Genomic DNA, 25,048 nt, shown 5'->3' on the forward strand with positions numbered 1-25,048 from the left:
CCATCGCTCCTCCTCATACTGTGGAGGAGATCGCTGCATGTAAATACAGCTTTCTCCTTCACTGACGAGCAGGTGATTGTCAGGAAGGAACGCTTCCTCTCCGACAATCGTCTGCTTCATCAGGCAATGTAAAGGGGCCTTCTGCGTCACTAGACTATGAGATCTGTCATTATAGGACTGCTTCTTTGTGAACGTTCTCTTGACAAAGACATTTTGGAACATGTTTCAGTGCAGAAACACTGAGCGAAAGAAAGAAAACTGAGCGATCCCAGTAAAAACACTAAGGCCTTATAATTAGATTAATAAAAACCTATAAGTACCACATACCATACATACTTTATAAAGCACGGAGCCTCTTTTGTCTTTCCCCCCTAACACTGTGCCATTAATGACCTGAAATGCAACAAACACTCATTCACGTCAATGAGGCTGTATTGCAATTCTCCATAGAGTGTTTGATTCGCTGCGGCAGACCCTTTGATCCCAGCTGGAGTTAGACTCCATCAATGTCAGGGTTGAGAACACCTCAAATCTTACAGAGATAGTCAGAGATGAGGACAGTGAGGAGAATGATTAGCTGTAGTAGTCACATGCACATCACCGCTGCAGTCCGTAAACGAGCAGCGGCACAGAGAAGGTCTCCAGAGAAATAGGTAAGTACACCATCAGTTATTATTTTTACACCACCTGGGTGACTTGTCTGACATTTTTCATTATCTCAGACAATCCCTTTTAATAAAACAAGGCATACAAGTTCTATACATTCTTATGAACTTACCTTTTGTAAAGTTCCAATAATTTTTGATACACATTTGGCAAATCTTCCTTAAAATCCTTTTGGTTGACCTTCTCATACAGGTTTACCAACCCCTAAAAAAGTCCAATAAATCTAGATTAAAACAATACACAAATAAATGACTTGGAATATGTAACTCTACTGTACGTGTTTATAAGATCTACCATGCTTGTGATTTCCAGAGTTATAAGATAGAATAACGTTTCCTCTTCCTAAGGGCTTGTTCACACGACTGTATGGCTTTTTCAGTGTTTTGCGGGCTGTTTTTAACGGATCAGTTTTTCCTTTTCTTTGTTTCAGTAGTTTTTCCGTTTTCCTTTCCGTTTTTCCGTTCCATTTTTCCGTATGGCATATACAGTATACAGTAATTACATAGAAAAAATTGGGCTGGGCATAAAATTTTCTATAGATGGTTCCGCAAAAACAGAACGGATATGGAAGACATACAGAGTACATTCCGTAGGTGTTCCTTTTTTTTGCGGACCTATTGACTTGAATGGAGCCACAGAAGGTGATTTGTGGGCAATAATAGGACATGTTCTATCTTTGAACAGAACAGAAAAACGGAAACGGAATGCATACGGAGTACATTCCGTTTTTTTTGCGGAACCATTGAAATGAATGGTTCCGTATACAGAACTAAAAAAACGGCCCCTTTACGGAACGCTAAAAATGTTCGTGTGAACGAGCCCTAACTGTAATGAAACTACTGATGGCTCCAGATAAATCACAGTAATCTTCACTTAAAAATAACAGCGATTACTGAATTTAAAGGGGTTGCTCAGAGGTAGAAAGAGATGGTTGCATTCATGCAGAAACATCCCCAGCTCTGTCTATAGGTTGTGTATTGCAGCTCAGTTTCATTAATGTGAATGGGGATAAACTGCAATACCACATATAACCTGTGGACAGGTGTGGCACTGTTTTAAGAAGAAAGCAGACATGCTTTTCTAATACCGGGAAAACTACTGTACTTTAAAGGAGGACTACATACTAATTGTTATTAGGCTCTTACATAAGAAGTTCTAACAGATATTTCGATTTTTTTTTGGGTTTTATATACCAAAGGGGGGTACTCCGCTTAAAGCGGTTGTTTCTGGGATAGCAAAAGTGAGGATGGGTCATCACTAGTTGATCGGTGGGGGTCCAACACCAGCACTCCTGCCAATAAGCTGTTCTTCAAGTAGGCTCTAGCACCAGAAGTTATTATTAGTATTTTTTATTATTAAAGAGCCATTCATTCTCATGGGCTGTTACATGGTGGAAGAGGTTTTTACATACATAATATAGACAATTGCACCTAAGCATAAAACAAGACGAGCTACAGACTGGTACAGAAGGAGAGAGGGCCCTGCCTGTGAGGCTTACAATCTACATGGTATGGGAGAAGGACACAGTAGGTGAGGGTGAAGTTGGTCATGGCGGTATAGAGGCAGCAGGGTCACTGGTTGAAGGCTTGTCTGAAGAGGTGGGTTTTCGGGTTTCTTTTGAAGGATTCCACTGTAGGTGAGAGTCTGATATGTTGGGGTAGCGAGTTCCAGAATATGGGGAATGCATGGGAAAAATCTTGGAGGCGATTGTGGGAAGAGGTGATAAGAGGAGAGGAGAGAAGGAGGTCTTGTGAGGATCGGAGATTGCGTGTGGGGATGTATCGGTAAAGTAGCTCAGAGATGTAGGGAGGGGACAGGTTGTGGATGGCCTTGTATGTATTTGTACTGAATTCGCTGGGCAATGGGGAGCCAGTGAAGGGATTGGCAGAGGGGCGAGGCAGAGGAGTAACAGGGTGAGAGGTGGATTAGTCGGGCAGCAGAGTCGAGGATAGATTGGAGGGGTGCGAGAGTGCTAGATGGAAGGCCACAGAGGAGAATGTTGCAGTAGTCTAGGCGGGAGATGATGAGGGCATGTACAAGCATTTTTTCGCAGATTCAAAGTTAAGGAAAGCGCGGATGCGGGAGATATTTTTGAGTTGGAGGCGGCAGGTGGTGTAAAGGGCTTGGATGTGCGGTCGGAAGGAGAGGGCAGAATCCAAGGTCACTCCAAGGCAGCGGACTTGGTTGAACGGGAAGAGTGTGCATCCATTGATCGTGATAGATAGGTCTGGGGGGGGGGGGGGGGGGGGGTTGAGCAAGATGGGGGAAAAATGATGAATTCTGTTTTATCCATGTTAAGTTTTAGAAAGCGAGAGGAGAAGAAGGATGATATAGCAGACATTGTGGGATTCTGGATAATAAGGTGGTGATATCTGGACCAGAGAGGTAGATTTCTGTGTCATCAGCATAAGAGTGATACTGAAAGCCATGGGACTCTATGAGATCTCCCAGGCCGAAAGTGTAGATAGAGAAGAGCAGCGGTCCTAGGACAGAGCCTTGCGGGACACCAACAGAGAGGGAATGAGACAAGGAGGTGGTGTGAGAGTGGGAGACGCTAAACGTCCGGTCTGTGAGGTAGGAAGTGATCCAGGAGAGGGCCAGGTCAGTGATGTCAAGAGATGAGAGAGTTTGCAACAGAAGGGAGTGGTCGACAGTGTCAAATGCAGAGGACAGGTCAAGGAGAAGGACGACAGAGTAATGTTTTTTGGTTTTGGCTGTTAGTAGGTCATTGGTGACTTTGGTAAGGGCAGTCTCAGTCGAGTGGTGGGGTCGGAAGCCAGATTGTAGCCGGTCAAAGAGGGAGCCGGAGGAGAGGTGAGAGGACAATTCGGAATGGACATGTTGTTCAAGTAGCTTTGAGGCATATGGAAGAAGCTATATAGGGCGATAACTGGACAAAGAAGATGGGTCAAGTAACATAGTAACATGGTAACATAGTACATAAGGCCGAAAAAAGACATCTGTCCATCCAGTTCGGCCTGTTATCCTGCAAGTTGATCCAGAGGAAGGCAAAAAAAAAAAAACTGTGAGGTAGAAGCCAATTTTCCCCACTTTAGGGGAATAAAAAATTCCTTCCAGACTCCAACCAGGCATTAAGAATGACTCCCTGGATCAACAACCCCTCTCTAGTAGCTATAGCCTGTAAAATTATTACACTCCAGAAATACATCCAGGCCCCTCTTGAATTCCTTTATTGTACTCACCATCACCACCTCCTCAGGCAGAGAGTTCCATAGTCTCTCTGCTCTTACCGTAAAGAATCCTCTTCTATGTTTGTGTACAAACCTTTCCTCCAGATGCAGAGGATGTCCCCTCTTCACAGTCCTGGGGATAAATAGATGATGGGATAGATCTCTGTACTGACCCCTGATATATTTATACATAGTAATTACATCTCCCCTCAGTCGTCTTTTTTCTAACGTGAATAACCCTAATTTTGATAATCTTTCAGGGTACTGTAAGTGGTAGGACTATGTTCTCATCACGGGCATCTATGCCCCTTTTGATGCAACCCATTATCTTATTGGCCTTGGCAGCAGCTGCCTGACACTGGTTTTTGCAGCTTAGTTTGGTGTTTATTAAAATTCCTAGATCCTTTTCCATGTCAGTGTTACCGAGTGTTTTATCATTTAGTATGTACGGGTGACTTGCATTATTCCTTCCCATGTACATAACTTTACATTTGTCAGTGTTAAACCTCATCTCACACTTATCTGCCCAAGCCTCCAATCTATCCAGATCCATCTGTAGTAGTATACTGTCCTCTTCAGTGTTATATACTTTACACAGTTTAGTGTCATCTGTGAAAATTTATATTTTACTGTGCAAACCTTCTACAAGATCATTAATAAATATATTGGAGAATAGGGCCCAATACTGACCCCTGAGGTACTCCACTAGTGACAGTGACCCAATCTGAGAGTGTACCATTAATAACCACCCTCTGTTTTCTATCACTCAGCCAGTTACTTACCCACATACAGACATTTTCTCCCAGTCCGAGCATTCTCATTTTATATACATACCTTTTATGTGGTACAGTGTCAAATGCTTTGGAGAAGTCCAGATATACGACATCCATTGATTCGCCGCTGTCAAGTCTAGAACTTACCTCCTCATAGAAACTGATTAAATTAGTTTGTCATGACCGATCCCTCATGAAGCCATGCTGATATGGCGTTATTTGCTTATTTCCCGTTGAGATGCTCTAAGATAGCATCTCTCACAAAACCTTCAAACAGTTTACCCACAACAGATGTTAAACTTACCGGCCTATAGTTTCCGGGCTCTGTTTTTGGACCCTTTTTGAGTATTGGCACCACATTTGCTATGCGCCAATCCTGTGGGACATTCCCTGTCAGTATAGAGTCTGCAAATATCAGAAATAAGGGTCTGGCTATGACATTAGTTAATTCCCTTAGGTACAGGGGTGTATGTCATCCGGTCCTGGCGATTTGTCTATTTTAATCTTTTTAAGTCGCTGTTGTACTTCTTCCTGGGTCAGACAGGACACTTTTAAAGGGGAGTTTACTTTTACATTCAGCATTTCATCTGACAGTTTATTTTCCTCAGTGAATACATTGGAGAAAAAAATATTTAACAGCTTTGCTTTCTCCTCGTCGCTTTCTGTGACTCCCCCCTCATTACTCTTTAAAGGGCAGACACCTTCAGATTTATACTTTTTAACATTTATATAATTGAAGAACATTTTAGGGTTAGTTTTACTTTCTTTGGCAATTAATCTCTCGGTCTCTAGTTTGGCCGCTTTTATTAGTTTTTTACATGTTTTATTTTTTTTCCTTATAGTTTTTCAGTGCTTCCGTGCCACCCTCCTGTTTTAGTGATTTATATGCTTTCTTTTTGTCATTTATTGCTTTCTTTACAGTTCTATTTATCCACATTGGTTTCTTTTTGCTCCTTAACCTTTTATTCCGATACGGTATGTACCTCTCACAATGAGATTTTAGGATGCTTTTAATGCTATCCCATGTGGTGGCTGTATTTTTATTTCTGAGGATTTTGTTCCAGTTAGTTAGGCCTATAGCCTCTCTTAGTTGGCTAAATTTTGCTTTTTTGAAGTTTGGTATTTTTGTTCCTCCCTGTAGAAACGCTCTTTTGAATGATAATTGGAAGGTTATTACTTTATGGTCACTATTTCCCAGGTGTCCCCCAACCTGCACGTCTGTTGTTCTGTCAGGCCTATTGGTTAATACTAAGTCCAGTATGGCCGTCCCTCTAGTCGGGTCCTGAACCAGTTGGGAGAGGTAATTGTCTGTGATTATTGCCAAGAACCTGTTTCCTTTAGGAGATAAACAAGTTTCAGTTTCCCAGTCTATAACTACTATCTCGTTTAGTAGTAGATTTTCTGTGGACTCTGGTATATTAGGTGGTTTATAGTAAACTCCTATTAGTAATTTATTATTATTTTTGCCTCCATGTATTTCTACCCACAGTGACTTCACATGTTCATGTCCCTCACTTATATCTTCACGGAGTGTGGGCTTTAGACAGGACTTTACATAAAGGCATACACCCCCCTCCGGTTTTGACTATCCTTTCTAAACAGACTGTAACCTTGTAACCTTGTACATTAACTGCCCAGTCATAGCTATCATCCAGCCATGTCTCAGTTATTCCCACTATGTCATAGTCCTCCTCACACATCACTAATTCCAGTTCCGCAGTTTTATTAGTCAGGCTTCTGGTATTAGTATACATACATTTGAGAGGTTTATGTATATTTTTTACCCTACACCTTTCCTTCTGAACTGTTCTAGTCCCTCCTTCCATTCCTCCCCCAGTCCCACTACCTTGCCCCCGGTCTCTATCTGCACTATCTTCCCCTCCTATAATGTAATTTCCCTCCCCCCCCCAGTCCCTAGTTTAAACACTCCTCCAACCTTGTAGCCATCTGCTTCCCCAACACAGCTGCCCCTTCCCCATTGAGGTGCAGCCCGTCCCTACGATAGAGCCTGTAGCCGAAAGAGAAGTCGGCCCAGTTCTCCAGGAACCCAAACCCCTCCTTCCTACACCAGTTCTTGAGCCACTTGTTAACCTCCCTAATCTCCCGCTGCCTTTCTTGTGTGACTCGTAGTACCGGTAGTATTTCGGAAAATACTACCCTTGAGGTCCTTGCCCTAAGCTTTTGACCTAAATCCCTGAAATCATTTTTAAGGACTCTCCACCTACCTCTAACTTTGTCATTGGTTCCGATATGGACCATGACCGCTGGATCTTCTCCAGACCCTCCCAGTAATCTGTCAGGAAGACAGCACACTGTTCGGCGATCACGGTCTTTGTGACAGATTGCCCTATCTGTTCCCCTAATAATTGAGTCTCCCACTACCAGCACCTGTCTGGCCTGCCCTGCTCTCCTGGTCCCCTGCTTACTGGAGCTGACATTCCCCTGACTGGTAGAGGAAGTGTCCGGCTGCAGCAGTGCCGTTCCTGGACTGACATCCCCCTCATCTGCTAAACGTGCAAACTTGTTGGGATGTGTCAGATCAGGGCTAGCCTCCCTGGCACTCCCTGGCACTCTTCCCTCTACCCCGCTTTCTAACTGTTACCCAGCTAGCTACCTCACTTTCCTCAGCCTCCTCTCTGTCACCCTCCCCCTCATCTACCTCAGAGAGTGCTTGCTCGGTGAGAAGCAAACTCTTTTGCAAAATGTCAATGCCTCTCAGTGTTGAAACTTGCCTGTTTAGAGACTCTATTTGCGATTCCAAACAGGTAATTTGCTCACACCTTGAACAAAGATATACACCCTCGAACAGCTGTTCCAGGACTGCATACACCATGCAAGATGTGCACTGGACTGCGTTGTCAATTGTGCAACACATACTAGATGGGGATTACACCACAAAAGCGAAAAATACTATATAGTGTAGTAATAAGTAACTGGCTAATTGCAGTCCCCCACTGAAGTCCCTGAATCTAAAGTCACTTAATCTAAACCACAACACTTAATCAACCCCACACTTAATCAACCACGCGTTGCGGTCAAACTCGCGTTATATATCTCCTTATATAAATATAAATGAAGCTCACTACACCAGCCTGTTTGTTTTCCCTCTGGATTAAAAAAAAAAAAGTGAAGGCTTTTTGAGGATGGGTGTAATGGTAGCATGTTTAAAAGTAGAGGGGAAGACACCAGAGGCTAGTGATAGGTTGAAGAGATGAGTTAGGGCTGGGATAAACACTGTGGTGAGGTTAGGGATGAGGTGGGATGGAATTGGGTCAAGTGCACAGGTGGTGAGATGTGATCTGGAGAGTAGAGTGGAGAGTTTTTCTTCTATAATGGTGGAGAAGTGGGTTTTGGGAGAAGAGCAGTTGTGTAGAGGGTCTGAGGGGACTGTGTACTGAAGCTTTCTCTAATGTTGACTATCTTTTCTTTGAAGTATGTGGCAAAGTCCTCAGCTGAGATGAGAGGAGAGGGTGGGGGCACTGGGGGACGGAGAAGGGAGTTAAAAGTGTTAAAAAGTTGTTTCATTAAAAAGTTGGTAATGGAATTACACATGTACACATTCATTGCCTGTGCCTACACACTGGAAAGAGCTTGGAATGTCAGCTTTCAGACAATACAACACCCATATTTGTAGCTGGTACCAAACCAGAGATATAAGCAGCTAAAGCAGTCCCCCCCTGTCAGTCTGGAAGAGAATGAGGTACAGCTGGCTATTAAGAGGTTAAAAAAAATGTTTACTGATTTAATGTAATTGCAGGGCTTGTCTCTGGTTAGCTGTATGTGAGGATACACTGCTCTGGGTACTGTGGGAAATCAAACCGAGTTTCAACCGTTTTTTAGACTACTGCTACTAATTAAGGATCTGTTATTGCTAACATAATGTCAATCACTTGAGATTGTTATTATCAATCAATTGCCTTAACAAAGTATCTTATAAGCCATATATGAGCATCCTAACTACTATATTTGGCGATAATATTGGATGGTATCTTGGAACATTATCCTTGATCACAAAATATTTTAGGGTGAATTTTTTATATATTACAACTTGTACTATACAGTTGCAAGAAAAAGTATGTGAACCCTTTGGAATGATATGGATTTCTGCACAAATTGGTCATAAAATGTGATCTGATCTTCATCTAAGTCACAACAATAGACAATCACAGTCTGCTTAAACTAATAACACACAAAGAATAAAATGTTACCATGTTTTTATTGAACACACCATGTAAACATTCACAGTGCAGGTGGAAAAAGTATGTGAACCCTTGGATTTAATAACTGGTTGAACCTCCTTTGGCAGCAATAACTTCAACCAAACGTTTCCTGTAGTTGCAGATCAGACGTGCACAACGGTCAAGAGTAATTCTTGACCATTCCTCTTTACAGAACTGTTTCAGTTCAGCAATATTCTTGGGATGTCTGGTGTGAATCGCTTTCTTGAGGTCATGCCACAGCATCTCAATCAGGTTGAGGTCAGGACTCTGACTGGGCCACTCCAGAAGGCGTATTTTCTTCTGTTTAAGCCATTCTGTTGTTGATTTACTTCTATGCTTTGGGTCATTGTCCCATTTGCAACACCCATTTTCTGTTGAGCTTCAGCTGGTGAACAGATAGCCTTAAGTTCTCCTGCAAAATGTCTTGATAAACTTGGGAATTCATTTTTCCTTCGATGATGGCAATCCGTCCAGGCCCTGACGCAGCAAAGCAGCCCCAAACCATGATGCCCCCACCACCATACTTCACAGTTGGGATGAAGTTTTGATGTTGGTGTGCTGTGCCTCTTTTTCTCCACACATAGTGTTGTGTGTTTCTTCCAAACAACTCCACTTTGGTTTCATCTGTCCACAGAATATTTTGCCAGTACTGTTGTGGAACATCCAGGTGCTCTTGTGCAAACTGTAAACGTGCAGCAATGTTTTTTTGGACAGCAGTGGCTTCCTCTGTGGTATCCTCCCATGAAATCCATTCTTGTTCAGTGTTTTATGCATTGTAGATTCGCTAGCAGGGATGTTAGCATATGCCAGAGACTTTTGTAAGTCTTTAGCTGACACTCTAGGATTCTTCTTCACCTCATTGAGCAGTCTGCGCTGTGCTCTTGCAGTCATCTTTACAGGACGGCCACTCCTAGAGAGAGCAGCAGCAGTGCTGAACTTTCTCCATTTATAGACAATTTGTCTTACCGTGGACTGATGAACAGCAAGGCTTTTGGAGATACTTTTATAACCCTTTCCAGCTTTTCGCAAGTCAACAATTCTTAATCGTAGGTCTTCTGAGAGCTTTTTTGTGCGAGGCATCATTCACATCAGGCAATGCTTCTTGTGAAAAGCAAACCCAGAACTAGTTTGTGTTTTTTATAGGGCAGGGCAGCTGTAACCAACACCTCCAATCTCATCTCATTGATTGGACTCCGGTTGGCTGACACTTCACTTCAATTAGCTCTTGGAGATGTCATTAGTCTAGGGGTTCACATACTTTTTCCACCTGCACTGTGAATGTTTACATGGTGTGTTCAATAAAAACATGGTAACATTTAATCATTTGTGTGTTATTAGTTTAAGCAGACTGTGATTGTCTATTGTTGTGACTTAGATGAAGATCAGATCACATTTTATGACCAATTTGTGCAGAAATCCATATCATTCCAAACGGTTCACATACTTTTTCTTGCAACTGTATTATATGTTTTTATTTCAATTTTGGGGTTTTTATTGGATACATTCCTTTCCATGCATTTTAGAGTATATTAATATGAATAAATGATATGTATATTTATTGATTTACATTTATTGTTTTATATATATATATATATATATATATATATATATAACCATTTAATGTTCTATATACAACCAGATGGTGAGTGCCTACTTATCTGAATCATACTTATTCCAGTGTTTGTGATTGGGTGAATCGCTTTTTGAGTAAGAGCACCTTTCCCATTGTCGCATAGAGGGTGAGCCACTACAATATCTATCCATCAATATCTGTAGCATGTACCACCCCTTTAATGCAACAGTGATAGATAAAGCTGTGGTTTATCTTGTGCCAAGCCTCTTTGCACCTTCCCTACTAAGGACCTGAGTACTCACACACTGTATTACTTGGGGTGTGCTGGCTGACAACTTCAAAAATTGTTGTTGTTTGACATTAAGTATCTAGCAAGGGACAGAACTAAGATCCCAGCATACTACTTGCAGGATAACAGGCTGAACTGGATGGGCAGATGTCTTTTTTCAGCCTTATAAACTATGTTACCGATCCAGCATTGATCTGAACAGCTGACAAGGGAACCTGGCAGGTTAAACATAGTGTCTGAGCTGCAGGCAGCATGTAATAGAGCAGAAGGAGCTGAGCAGATTGATATATAGTTTGATGGGAACAAATTCAGTAAAACCTTGTATTTTATTCATTTATATCTCTGCTCATTCTGGGCTTTGAAGTCCAGGAGACGTCCTATCAGTGATTGACAGCTGTTTCTGTATACACGGTCATAGAGAGAGGGCTGTCAGTCACTGATAGGACCGACTCCTGGACTTCAAAGCCCAGAACAAGCAGGAATATAAATGCATACATTACAAGTTTTACTGAATCTTTTACCACAAAACTATAGAACAATCTGCTCAGCTCCTCCTGCTCTACAACATGCTACCTGAAGTTCATTTAGCATTTTCATAGTGAAAGGTTCCCTTCAAAGACGTATCAAAGAGAGGAGGATGAGGCAGCTCTTTACCTCAGTGTTGTGAAGTAACTTGTCCTCCTGTGTGATTAGGACAGGCTTTGTGTGAACTAATGGGACGGCGGACATTTCTTTTGTCCTGATGATTGCTTCCAAGACAAAATGAGCCATTATAAATAATGAAAGGTATTTGAGAATATATTTATTATTAAGTAATATTTAAGTATTAATTTTCTTATTTCCCAGAGAACCCCTTTAAGCTAAAAAGCTCTGTATCTGTAGGGCAACATGTTCCAACCCATGGGACTGCTTTCAAATTCCCTCCACAACCAATCCCATACTCTACCTGCCAGGCCAACAACTGTTCTGGTTCAATCTCTGTAGCCTTCTTGTAGGCACCATAGGACTGGTCTGGTTGCTCCAGCTCAGAAGCGGCCAATCCAATGAAAACCCAGGCATTGTAGTTATTTTTTTCCAGCTTCAGCACCGCCTATATATGGAAAAAAACAAACTGATTGTAATATCTGTGGAAATTTCCAAGACCCTGCAACATTTTTACTAATGTATCTGCTCCTAAAATCTGTCTAGAAAGTGACTTTCTGCATTTTTTTTAAATTTGGTTGAAAAGGGGGAGTGGGTGTGACTTCATGGGAAAGGGCGTGGCCTAAGATGTGACTTTTTGCGCCAAAACTGCACAAAAATTCTGCGTTAAAGGGAACCTGTCATCAACTTTATGCTGCCCATACTAACAGCAGAATAAAGTAGAGACAGGTGAGTTGATTTCAGCGGTCTGTCATTTAAAAGCTAAAAGTAAGTGGTTGACGAGAACCAACATCACAACCATTGCAGACTGGGCCTGGAAAAGAGTCACGGCCACCTGAGAAGAGTCCTGGTTATTCATGAATTCCTGCTCTCCTGCCCACCTGCTGATGACTGACAGACTTCTACCTAGTTTTCTCCCTTTCTCTCTAGGAGAGAACTGCCAATCATCAGCAGATGGACAGGAGAGCAGGAGATTATGAATAACCAGGACTCTTCTCAAGTAGATTTGACTGTTTTCAAGGCCTGTGCTGCAATGATTATGATGCTGGTTCTCGGCAACCACTTACTTTTAGCTCATGAGTGACACACCGCTGAAATCAGCATTTCTGTCACTATCTTATGCTGTCCTCAGTGAGGTCAGCATATAGTTGATGACAGGTTTCCTTTAAATTCTGTTTTACACTAAACCAAAAATGTCCCTGCAGTAAACTTATTACAGAGCCTGAGATAAATCTGTTGCAGGTCTTGACAGCTTACGGTTACACCATCTACAGGTTTAGTAAATCTGCCTCTCTGCGTTTTATAGCCAGGATCCTGTCAATGGTTTAGACTGGCGTACAAGAGGATCCTCCGGTGGGCCCAGGCTCAGAAACTATAGGGGGCCCCGGAAGGTGCAGGATAAAAACCCCTTTGGAGAAAATCACTCGCCACTAGGGTTTATTTCTTTGATTCAGAACCTATTTGACTTCATTGATGATATAAGGGTTTGGCCCCAAGTATAATTTCCTCTGGTGGGCCCAAGGAAACCCACCGTAAAAGAGGTTGTATGACCTGCAAGGCAAACATGGGAAACATCTGAAGAAAAATCCTTAAGCTTAAAGGGGTTGTCCAATTTCAGGATGAAACAGAACAACCTCCCGATCAACTGCAATAAAGATTGAGTAAGTACTTACCTGACCGATCCTGCACTGCTGTGGTTCTCCCGGCTGGGCTCCATTTAAACAGCTGCAGTGGTAACATCATGTTTACAACACATGCAGATGTGCACCCAAAGAGGCCTGTGATTGGCTGCAGTGGTCATGTGCTGTCAAAGTGATGTCACCACTGCAGCCGGGTAAATACAGCCTGGCAGGGAGAACCTCAGCAGCAGTGCGGGATCTGTTAGGTAAGTACTTTAGTGCAGATTGATTCGGAGGGCTGCCCGGTTTAACCCTGAAAATAGACAACCCTTTTAACAGCATCTCCTGTAATAACACTGTTTCTATTTCTATTTACTCACAACTAATATCTGATAGTTACATCTTACAGCCTTATTGAATCTCTCTTCATTGTAAATCATTGTTCATGTGGGAAGATGTTTTCTTTTGCATTTGTATCGCTCCCAAGCTCACACTATACACATGCACACTTGCTCCAGCTAAGCATACATGTGCTTTGAATGTGGAGATGCCAGTATGCCACGTGAAGAAAAAGATTGGGCATACTGAAATCCTACAGCTCAATCTTTCTTCCTTCCCCACTCTACAGTTGTGGGAGAGTGTAAAGGCCAGAGGTCGCGCTACATTTTTTCTGGAAGAATAAAAATACTCCTCTTACCATTTTTGAGGAGTATTTTCAGCCGATGAGGAGTACGAAAGTTACAGTAATTCAAATAGTTAATACGAAGGCCTGTATAACATTAAGGGGTTGCTATTTATGCAGGGAAACCATTACTAGTACTCTAGAACTGTCTTGCATGCATAAATAGCAAATTTAGACAATTTTTAATTTAGCTGAGGTCACTGTTGGGCTGAGGGGGTCGGTACCACTAAGGACACTGTTGGGCTGAGGGGGTCGGTACCACTAAGGACACTGTTGGGCTGAGGGGGTCGGTACCACTAAGGACACTGTTGGGCTGAGGGGGTCGGTACCACTAAGGACACTGTTGGGCTGAGGGTGTCGGTACCATTAAGGACACTGTTGGGCTGAGGGGGTCGGTACCACTAAGGACACTGTTGGGCTGAGGGGGTCGGTACCACTAAGGTCACTGTTGGGCTGAGGGGGTCGGTACCACTAAGGTCACTGTTGGGCTGAGGGGGTCGGTACCACTAAGGACACTGTTGTGCTGAGGGGGTCGGTACCACTGAGGTCACTGTTGCTCTAAGGGGGTCAGTACCACTGAGGACACTGTTGCGCTGAAGGGTCGGCACCACTGAGGACACTGTTGCTCTGAGGGGGTCGGTACCACTGAGGACACTGTTGGGCTGAGAGGGTCGGTACCACTAAGGACACTGTTGGGCTGAGGGGGTCAGCACCAATAAGGACACTGTTGGGCTGAGGGGGTCGGCACCACTAAGGACACTGTTGGGCTGAGGGGGTCGGTACCACTAAGGTCACTTTTGGGCTGAGGGGGTCGGCACCACTAAGGACACTGTTGTGCTGAGGGGTGGGCACCACTGAGGTCACTGTTGCTCTGAGAGGGTCAGTACCACTGAGGACACTGTTGCGCTGAAGGGTCGGCACCACTGAGGTCACTGTTGCTCTGAGGGGGTCGGTACCACTGAGGACACTGTTGCGCTGATGGGTCAGCACCACTGAGGACACTGTTGCGCTGAAGGGTCAGCACCACTGAGGTCACTGTTGCGCTAAAGGGTCGGCACCACTGAGGTCACTGTTGCGCTGAAGGGTTGGCACCACTGAGGTCACTGTTGCAGTGATTTTATGAGGCTTAAAGGGTTTGTCCTAAGATCGATATTTAAAGAGGACCCCGCACCTCTCCGGATTTCTCTGTTTTGTTAACTACTTGCACCCCCCATGTAATAACAATCCTGGAGCATCTATTCTTATGACTTTATGTTGCACAATTCCTCTTATTTCTGCTATTAGTTATGAATGACTTGCTAGCAGTTTGCAGTGAAGGTCCAGATGGGGGTGTCACTGCACAGCCTGATATTCAATCAGTGCTGTCAACTGGTAACCCCCCGCTGGACCTTTATTGCAGACTACTCGCAATTTGTTCATAAGTTCTAGTAGGAATAATAGAGTAATGGTACAATATAGAGTCCCAAGAATTGATTCCCCAGAATTGTTATTGCATGGGAAATGCAAGTCGTTACTAAAACAGACATGTCCCCTTCAAGTACATGATCTCTGGGGGCCCCACCTTGGTTACCATGTTCTAGTGTTCTCTGGGTCAAGTATGGATAGGTAAATAGTGTTGATCTTGGGACAATCCCTTAAATATTTGCTGCTGTTTGTGCCGCTGGTCACTGGGGTTTGCCATCCATCACGTGGCCATTGCTGCCCACCAAAGTTACGTCCTTGTAGAGGAGCTCTCAGGTGGGTATGTCAGTGCCACTGGGGCTGTTGTTAGACTCTGAAGAGACCTGAGGCACTGGCAGAGCAGGACACAGGCACAATGGATGGTGGTGCATGCTGGTGCCAAGGGCACAAGCGAAAGACCCAGGCACATACCTCTGGTGCCAGGTGCTCGCACCGCCACAGTCACATGTTGTGGATCTGGATGATGACATCACACAGTGATAACCACCAAGCTTGCCTGTAGATCTAGGGAGCAGCAACCTTCGGCACTCCAGCTGCTGTGAAACTACAACACCCAGCATGCACACTTGCTCAGTTGTTCTTGTAACTCCTAAAGAAGTGAAAGGAGGATACTGGGAGTTGTAGTTTCAGCACAGTTGGAGTGCTGGAGGTTGCTGATCCCTGATCTAGAGGCTGTCATTTTGTGTTGTGCTTAATCTTGCTATAAAGAGGAGTTTGTCTTCCATGACCCATTGCATCTCATGCCACCAGATAATGCCACAAAATTGCCACCACCGCTGTGATTATTGGATTATACAGAGGGACTGTATGTCCTGGACGCTGTAAATGGCCACATGCAGTCCTTGTAGCACCATGTGTCGCCGCATTACAGAAGAAATCCTTAAAGCACACAATATCCCTAGTTCAGCATCTGATGGAACATGCTGCAATTAATTATCCTTGATGGATTTATATGAAAGCTGACAGGTGACCTAGGTAGAGGTCTACGGGTGATAGGTCGGTCCGTTATGGAGGTCTCTTTTTGGCGCTGAGACCCCCGCTGACTTCTATAAGCAGGAGTCTGAAGCGCTCAGCCACTTTTCCTCACTGCTGAGCGCGGTAGTGAAGACGGTCCCCTAGACCTTCTATTGAGGCCGTCTTCAGTACCGCACTCAGCAGGGAGGAGAGACGGCGCTCGGCTGAGCGCTTCAGACTCATCACTATAGGGTAAAAACGAGGCGCTCAGACCACCACTAAATTTCCCAGCAAGGCCACTTACCCCGTCAGTGAGGATCGCGCGCCTCCTTCCTCCCTTCAGAGCGATGTGCCATAAGCTCCGGCAGCCGCTCAAACTGACCAATAACAAAGCTCCTCACTGTAAGGAGCCTTGTTATTGGTTGTTTCAGGCAGGTGCCCTTGCTGTTCACAGCGCTCACTGCGCTGTTGAATGGCAGGGAAAAGTCTAAGGCGTATCGGTACGCCTTAGACTTTTTCCAGGGAGTAAAATGGCCTGAACAGGCGTCTATGACGCTTGTACAGGCGTTATTGCGACCTAAAGGCCATCATACATTAAATGGTCAGTCACCTCCAAAAACTGGGTTCAAACAACATTAATCTAATGTGTGTGGCCAACTTCACATCTGTTTCATACAGAAAACTGCATGTAGTGTACAGCAAACAAAAAAGCTATACATACAATGTACATTTCTTCCAATACAGGTATGTTTGGTGTGGACTCTGAACGCTTAAAAACTACCATTGGCGCAATAGCTGACACTATCAGGTGGTGCCAGTGCAATGCCTCTCACCTTACAGTGCTTCAGAGCTTCTTTGTATTCCTTATTCCGGATGGCATCCCTGGCACTCTTCAGTGCAGCCTTCACTTCTTTACTTGACATAGTGACTAAGGAGACACAGAGGTACAACAGTGATTTTATACTGACACTTGGCTGCAATTTACACAAAAAAAAAGTGCTTTGATGCCTTTATGACAACCTCTTGGAGAGACGCTGACGATCTGCTAGTTGCTGTGGGTCCAGAAGCTTTATGCGGCCGTCCACACAGGACATGATCAGCATCAAAATCCGAGCCGTTGTGGATTTTGTGGCAGATCTCCTATGGAAATCATGGGTGAAATCCGCAGTGTACCGCAGGTCAATTTATGCAGACTGTGGGTGACATATCCTAATATCTGATCCACGTTGCTGGTCCAGGTTTGCCACACACCAATCTGCAGCGTGCACTGCAAGGGGTGAAATCTGCAGCAATTGTGCAGAAAATCCGCATTAGAAAATCCAGATATAACATCCTGATTTTTGTGAAAGACAAACCTGTGGCATCAAATTGAGCTGTGTGTGAATCCACCCTTAGGTCCCTTTCACCCGAGCGAGTTTGAGCGTGAAGTGAACGCATAGCACCCGCACTGAATCCTGACCCATCCATTTCTATGGGTCTGTTTTTTCACGCATCAGTTCTGCGTTGTGTGAGAATCGCAGCATGTTCTATATTGAGCATTTTTCACGCAGCCCTGTCCCCATAAAAGTGAATGGGGCTTCAGTGAAAAACGCATTGCATCCTTATGTAGTCCGAGCATAGCGCGTTTTTCACTGATGGTTGCCAGGAGATGTCTGTTTGTAAATCTTCCAGGTTTTTTTTCACGCGCGTAAAAAACCGCATCAAAATGGATTGCACCTGCATGGAAAAAACTGACTGAACTTGCTTGCAAAATGGTGAGAGTTTCACTGAACTCATCCTGAACCAATCCGTAACGTTCGTGTGAAAGGCGCCTTAGGCCTCTTTCACACGAGCGTTATGGATTCTCTCAGTTTCAGTGAAACTCTCACCATTTTGCAAGCAAGTTCAGTCCGTTTTTTTTCTGCATTTGCGTTCAGTTGTTTCGTTTTTTCCACGCAGTGAAAAACGCACTATGCACGGACTACATAAGGATGCAATGCGTTTTTTACTGAAGCCTCATTCACTTCTATGGGGCTAGGGCTGCGTGAAAAACAATGCTCATGTATCCAGACCCATTGAAATGAATGGGTCAGGATTCAGTGCGGGTGCTGTGTGTTCACGACTTCACGTCATGCTTTGCACCCGCGCGGAAAACTCGCTCGTGTGGAGGAAGGAAGGAAAGAAAAAAGAAAAAAAAAAACGTATGAACACCACAGACAAACAACTGAAAATACCAGAGACCAGCAGCCAATTCCTCAGCACAGGAGGGAGGCTGATGCTTTCATTTTCCAAAAGGGTTTGAGATCTGCAATCTGATTCACTACCAGGAGCAACTATTCCAGGGGCAACCATTCCATGGGCAACCACTCCAGGGGCAACCACTCCAGGGGCAACCACTCCAGGGGCCTGCGTCAGACGGCAGTGTGAAAAATCATCTCATTTCTGCTCACACAAATCTGATGTTTTTCATTCTGTGTAGACGCCCATATGTCTGTTTCTTCCATCTACTCAGACCAGGCTTGCCAACCAGAATTTTTTCTTTTTCCAGGACAACCTATCTCAAAATCACAGATAACCAACACAGACATATTAGAAAACCACAATGAGTGATATAGATTCTAAGTAATCCATGTCTACAGCACAATATACTGATCAGAACTCATCACCAGCATTTACTGTGAGCTGCAAAATGATGATAATTATCACCAAAATAATCTAGTCAAGCACCACCAGCCTCAGAAAATCACCGACACGTCTATTTTTTTTCACGGACGCAGGAAAATAGTTGCCTATTTTTATGGATAGTCCAGAAATTTCTGGACGGTTGGCTGCCCTGACCCCAGACTGGCACTGGTTTATGGGGGCACGCAGGCTAGCATTGGTTTGCTGAAGCACTTTCTGCCTGGCACTGGTTTATGGTGGGCACTCTCAGGTTGGCACTGGTTTAAGAAGGATACCAGTTTATTGAGACACTCTCAGGCTGGCACTTGTTTACTGAAGCACTCTCTGGCTGGCACTGCTTTATAGTAGGCACTGGTTTACAAAGGATACCAGTTTATTACTTTATTCAGACACTCACAGGTTGGCACTGGTTTATATGGGTGCTTTGGCTGTCGCTGGGTAGGTGTACCCTGCAGGTAAATAGGATGAGGATAATGACAGCAGTCTGACACACGCCGCTCAGCTAGTAGTCCCCGCTCATACATATATCCAGCACATACACTGCTAAATGGGTAAAGGCTAAACCTGCCACGTAGAGACTCCACTCACATCACAGGCTGCAGCGCAGATGTCACATCCAAGAAGGCTTAAGGACCTTTGATGACGTATACAACATGTGACCAGTCAGATCCATGTGAGGAGTTCTTCTGGATCCCAGACTGCTTCAGGACCTTTGATGATGCTCTGATCACGTGAACAATCACGTGCGTGGGAGGAGTCAACGCTGTTCAGCTACTGTAGTGTCTACATTCCATGCGCCGTAAGGACCTTGTGACGTCATGGGTGCACGTATGCGCTCAAATGCTGTATAAGGTGCATGGACCTTGTGACCTCACATGACATTCAAATTTGAAAGTGATTATTTTGGTATTAGATTACTAATCTGTATTACCACAACACAAAGGAAGTGGATATTATCCAGCTGCTACATTCCGCGGCTGCTTCAAACCCACTTTACGTTAGCATGTCACGTGGCCCTGTGACGTCACAAGGCCCTTGCGGCGCATGGAGTTTAGGCATAAAGGTTATTTTTTATAGGAGTTTAGGCACAACAGTTACTTATGAGCGGGCAGCATTGTGGAGCTTTGTCATGTGCGCCCTTTTTTATTGTGTATATTGTACTGGATAACACAGCACCGCTATGTATAGAATAGTAGAGCTGTGTGTGGAGTGTACATGTGTAAAGTGCAGGTAGCAGGGTTGTGGAGGTCGCTGCGAGCGTGTGCATGTTATCATGGATGTAGCAGAGCCGTATATCATTTTAATTATAGAGAATGTGCCACAATAAGAGTGAAACTCATCAAAGATTATCTTTCTAATATTGCCTGGCGAAAATGAGAACTCCCACTCGGTAGACTGGATTAACCCTTTCAGAACCAAGTGATTTTGCGTTACCAGTTTTTCCTCCCAAAAGCAATAACTTTTTTTTATTTTCGCGTTCACGTAGCCGTACGAGGGCTTGTTATTTTGCAGGACAGGTTGCACTTTCTAATGGCAATGGTATCCTCTGGGTCTATCAATATTTTATTATGCTATTACTATTAATATAACATTTTAACATTCTATTATGGTATTATTATTATTTATTATTAGATTTTTTTTACATAACTGTCATCATGCAAAATAGGTCATGATGATTTTTTAATATGTTGTCGAAAACACTGGTTTATTGCACCTTATCCTTTTAGCCCAGGCTCTGTTACCCCTTTGGCAGACTTTGATGCGTTCCGCAGTGCAACACGTGAACAATTTCCAGCTTCCCTCCCTTCTCCTACTTGCAATAGTTTTTTTTATTTTTTATTATTGTTTCTTTTTCAATTGTTATATAAAATGAAATAAAAAGGGTTTTGGTTATTCCTATGGCGCCGCTTACCCTGGTGAATAGGCGAACATGTGTTCCACTGTGGAACGCATAACTGAAGATATATTGTAGTGCCAGCCAATGCCATCCCCAATATCTTCCGTCCACCCAGCGTGGATAGAACCTCTCCAACTAGTTGTAGTTTAGCGCTCTTCGGGCTATCGATACCGGAAGTGCTCATTGCGCTCCCCTCTGGAACGCATAATACCGGAAGTATTGTGCATCTTGACGCCACTGCCGGTACTAGCGTTCCCTCAAACTGCACGCGCAGAATGAAGTCCTTCATGAGCATACAAATAAATGTAAGTGTAGGGAAGGGGGCTTTTGAATTTCGACCCCCGAAACGCGTTGAGAGCCTCTGTGTTAGAGAATAAAGGAATTTTGATCAGAAGCTGGATTTCCTGCTGCCATCATTTCTACCATTCTAGAAGCGAACCTGGCCGGGGAGGGGGTCGTCTCTCTGAAGGTGTCTTGAGTTTTATCCTACAGACAACCTCCCCAGTAAAGTGAGTTTCAACTGTTAGGCCCCTTTCACATGGGCGAGAATGAACGCATTGCACCCGCACTGAATCCGGACCCATTCACCTCAATGGTGCTGTGCAGATGAGCGGTGATTTTCACACGTCTCTTGTGCATTGTGTGAAAATCTCAGCATGTTCTATATTCTGCGTTTTTCACGCAACGCAGGCCCCATAGAAATTAATGGGGCTGCATGAAAATCGCAAGCAAGTGCGGATGCAATGCGATTTTCACGCATGGTTGCTGGGAGATGATGTTAGTAAATTGATTAAAGTCAATTTACTGTATTATTTTCCCTTTATAACATGCTTATAAGGGAAAATAATAGCATTCGTAATACAGAATGCTAAGTAAAATGTTGCTTGAGGGGTTAAAAAATTAAAAAAATTAACTCACCTCATCCCCTTGATCGCGCAGCCGGAATCGTCTTCTTTCTTCTTCTTTGAGGACCTGCAAAAGGACCTTTGATGACGTAATCCCGTGGTGAGCTTGGTGACATCAGCGCAGGTCCTGCTGAATGAAGATAGAATAACATAATAATAACACCTACACAACACTGAACCCAAACCCGAGCTTCAGTGAAGAAGTCCGGGTTCGGTTCTGGGTACCACATTCAGTTTTTTATCTCGCGCGTGCAAAACGCATTGCACCCGCGCAATAAAAACTGAACAACGCAATCGCAGTCAAAACTGACTAAAATTGTGTGTGCACTCGCGCGGGTTTCCCGCAATGCACCCGGGACGCCCGTCTGAAAGAGGCCTTACCTTTTCATTTGTTTTTATTATTGTATTTATTATTTTTAGTTCCACGTTTGACCGATATTTATTATATATTTTTTATATATTCTATATTACTTTCTACCATTGGCTATTTTTTTTTTCTACTCGGCCACACCACTGGCCTTGACTCATTATATCCTACAATCATCACCTTTAATTCCTCTATAACATCATACTAATACCTAAGGATCACATTAGCATCCATATTTCATACACTACCCCTGGTACTACGTAATTCATTCTGGTAAACTTTGGGAGTGGCGCCTATCTGTGAGTTACAATCATGGCAAATTGGAGAGGATACGAGCTCTACACTTTTCTCAGAGCTTAAAGGGGTTGTCTTATCTGAGACAATAGGGACATATCGCTAGGATATGCCCTCATTGTCTTATAGTGCGGTTCCACCGATGTCGAGAATGGAGCACCGCAAGGTGGTGGCTGGAGAACTCCTGTCCTGCCACCACCAAGCCGGCTCCCCATAGAAGTGAAAGGGAGCGTACCGCGCATGCACATGTGCAGCCGCCATCCATTCATTTCCATGGGGCCGCCTTAGAAATGAATGGGAGCAGTGGCCGTGCAAGCGCAGCGCGCCCCCTTTCACTTGTATGGGAGATCGCTTGGCATGGTTGATCCCGTGTCCTCCAGCCACCACTTTCCCCGCTCCGTTCTCGCATAGTGCAGGGCCACAGTATCTCAATGGGATTCAAATCAGGACTTCGACTCAGCCACTCCAAAACTCAAAGGAGTTGTGCCAAGCTTATAAGTTATCCCTTGTCCACTGGATAGGGATAACTAGCTGATCGCTGGGGACCGTCCACTGTTTCCCGAGAACTGAGGTTCTTTCCCCTTTCTGAGGGAGCAACAGGTCAAGCATGCACCCAGTCGCTCCACTCATTTTCTACAGGAGCACCAGAGGTACCCGACATTCCTATAAAAAAAAAACGAAGTGTTAGGGTGCATGCAAGACCTGCCACTCCATAAGAATGGGGGAATTGGGACCCCCAAGATTATCCCCTATATGGATAGGGGATAATTATAAACTTGCTTTTGAGCAATTCAGAGTGAACTTGTTTGGAAGCTTTGGATTATTATCCTCCTCCATAAATCTGCTGCTCTTGAGCTTTAGTTCACAAACGGATGAACGGATATTCTCCTTCAGGATTTTTTTGCTTGACAGCAGAATTAAAGGGGTTTTCCAGGATTTTTATACTGATGACCTATCCTCATGTTACATGTTACTCATTTTTGGCTAAAAATCTATTTTTCAATTGGTCTTTATTAAAAATATTGAGCTGTTCTGTTACAAAGGGTTAACTTTTTCTAACTGTGTGACTGGTACTTTCACTTAGTGCCAGTCATCTAATAAACCTTATCTCTAAATTACTAAGAAGTCATAAACACTTATGTAAGCCACATTCTTATCAGTAAGATAAGAACTGAGCTATAATGAGTTTTTAGAATGTCAGAGAGCAGAAATAAAGAGTCCATCTGCTCCTGGTCTGACGGAAAAGACAGAAAATCCAAAGGGAGCTACTAGAGCATCTCAGCTATGTCCAGAAAAAAAGGACAACATATTTTTAATAAAGACCAATTTAAAAAATTATTTTTAGCTCAAAATCAGTACAATGAAATAATTCAAAAAAATTGTCCCCAAAGGTGTACATAGCCTTTAACACAATTACTAAGTGCATTAACCTTCATATAAATGCTTAGAAGGATTCAGCTGTGAAAATCTGAGTGTACAGCTCATATGACAGGAAGTGGAATCTTTTAGAACACTTCCCGTTTAGTTACGTATTTGTTGAAGCGTAAACAACCTTTAAACTGTGTTCCTCTCAAGTATCCAGGAGAAGGTTTGCGTGACTTTCAGGAGAACCATTACTTTTCTCAGCTGGAATGCATCTGTAAGTGGAGATGTCTTCAGCGCCCTGGAGTTCTGCTGCTTTCTCTCCTTTCTGTTTTCCTGCCAGCTGTTGATATGAATCCAATACCTCCCGTCCACAACAGCAGCGTCAGACATAATGTGTCATGGTGATGAGGATGCCTTTTGTAAGTATCTGCTTTTGTGTTAACAGTCATATACCGCTGATATGCTACTTTCTTTGCCCTTTACCAAGAAGAAATATCTTACTTCACAGTTTCTACTACTGATTTAGTTTGCCGAAAAAGTGTGAACTGAACTATAAAACTTGTAAGGAGGCTGACAGTTCAAGAGGATCAGAGGAACTTCAGGCCTGAGGAGGGTTGACACTCCCTCAAAATCGTATTTACATTGGGCTTATCATGATGAGATCATTCAGAGGCTTTTCCAAACCTTCCTTCAGATCATAAGTGAGAAGTAATAACAAATTGATATAATTAAAATCTCTTTTCACTATATACAAAATGCAGTAATGGTGCTTAAAAGAGAGTCTGTCAGCAGTTTTGACCCTGTAAAGCTTCTTACATGCTAAGAAGGGCAGTGGTAGAGCAGGAACAAACGTAACTTTATCAGAGCTTTTTTTCAGTGATCAGCAGGGTGAATATGAAGTGACAACACTTTAGAGTAATGGGCCATCCTCAGGGCACTTGCAGGAGCATCGTCCGGTTAATAAATGTTCCACAGCTGTCAAACCAAGTTCCTATATGCAGACCTGTGTGTCTCTATGGTAACAGACTACAAAGAAACCCCTGCGTAGTCTGATGCTACAGTCACACTCTCTTTTCTCTGCGTCTGTTTTATCTATTTCTTGCTGACCAACCAAATGCTTGTTAGCAGAAAGTTAAGGATAGACAGAAGGGATTACGATGGCAAAGTCAGACTATACAGGGTTTATTTGAAGTCTATTACCGTGGTTAGTGTTGAGCAAAGTTTTTGAAAATTCCATTCAGCTGCTTCACCGAATTTTAAATTTTTTTTTTCTTCATGACGAATTACTTCATCACAAAGTAGCATTTTTTGTAAATAGTGGGTACAATGACAGGGAATGTGATTGCGCTGCCCCCCATTGTACCCCTCAGATGCTGCGTTCAGCGCTGATTGTGGCATCTGACATTAACAATAAAGTGTAAAAAAAAAAAAAGATACTTACCTCATCCATTTGATCACGAAGAGCCCGCCGCCATCTGATTGAAGATCC

General features: G+C 43.6%; 2 protein-coding genes across 3 annotated transcripts in view; one reads left to right on the forward strand and one right to left on the reverse strand.

Moving 5' to 3' along the window:
* TTC37 (tetratricopeptide repeat domain 37) overlaps nt 1-19,446 on the reverse strand; it is a 188,960-nt gene extending 169,514 nt beyond the window's left edge. For both annotated transcript variants that reach the window (XM_040421551.1, XM_040421552.1), the window contains exons 1-4: nt 19,320-19,446; nt 16,904-16,998; nt 11,659-11,802; nt 779-870 (exon numbers count right to left, since the gene is read on the reverse strand). In XM_040421551.1, coding sequence (XP_040277485.1) covers nt 779-870; nt 11,659-11,802; nt 16,904-16,993 — 326 coding nt within the window. In that variant the 5' untranslated portion in view covers nt 16,994-16,998; nt 19,320-19,446. The remainder of the gene's footprint in view (nt 1-778; nt 871-11,658; nt 11,803-16,903; nt 16,999-19,319) is intronic.
* A 4,301-nt stretch (nt 19,447-23,747) lies between these two features.
* Nucleotides 23,748-25,048, forward strand: part of ARSK (arylsulfatase family member K) — a 181,693-nt gene continuing 180,392 nt past the window's right edge. Inside the window, exon 1 of the mRNA XM_040421555.1 lies at nt 23,748-23,977. Coding sequence (XP_040277489.1) covers nt 23,951-23,977 — 27 coding nt within the window. The 5' untranslated portion in view covers nt 23,748-23,950. The remainder of the gene's footprint in view (nt 23,978-25,048) is intronic.

Source organism: Bufo bufo, chromosome 2 (assembly GCF_905171765.1).
Source record: "Bufo bufo chromosome 2, aBufBuf1.1, whole genome shotgun sequence".
In the NCBI taxonomy this organism is placed as follows: Eukaryota; Metazoa; Chordata; class Amphibia; order Anura; family Bufonidae; genus Bufo; species Bufo bufo.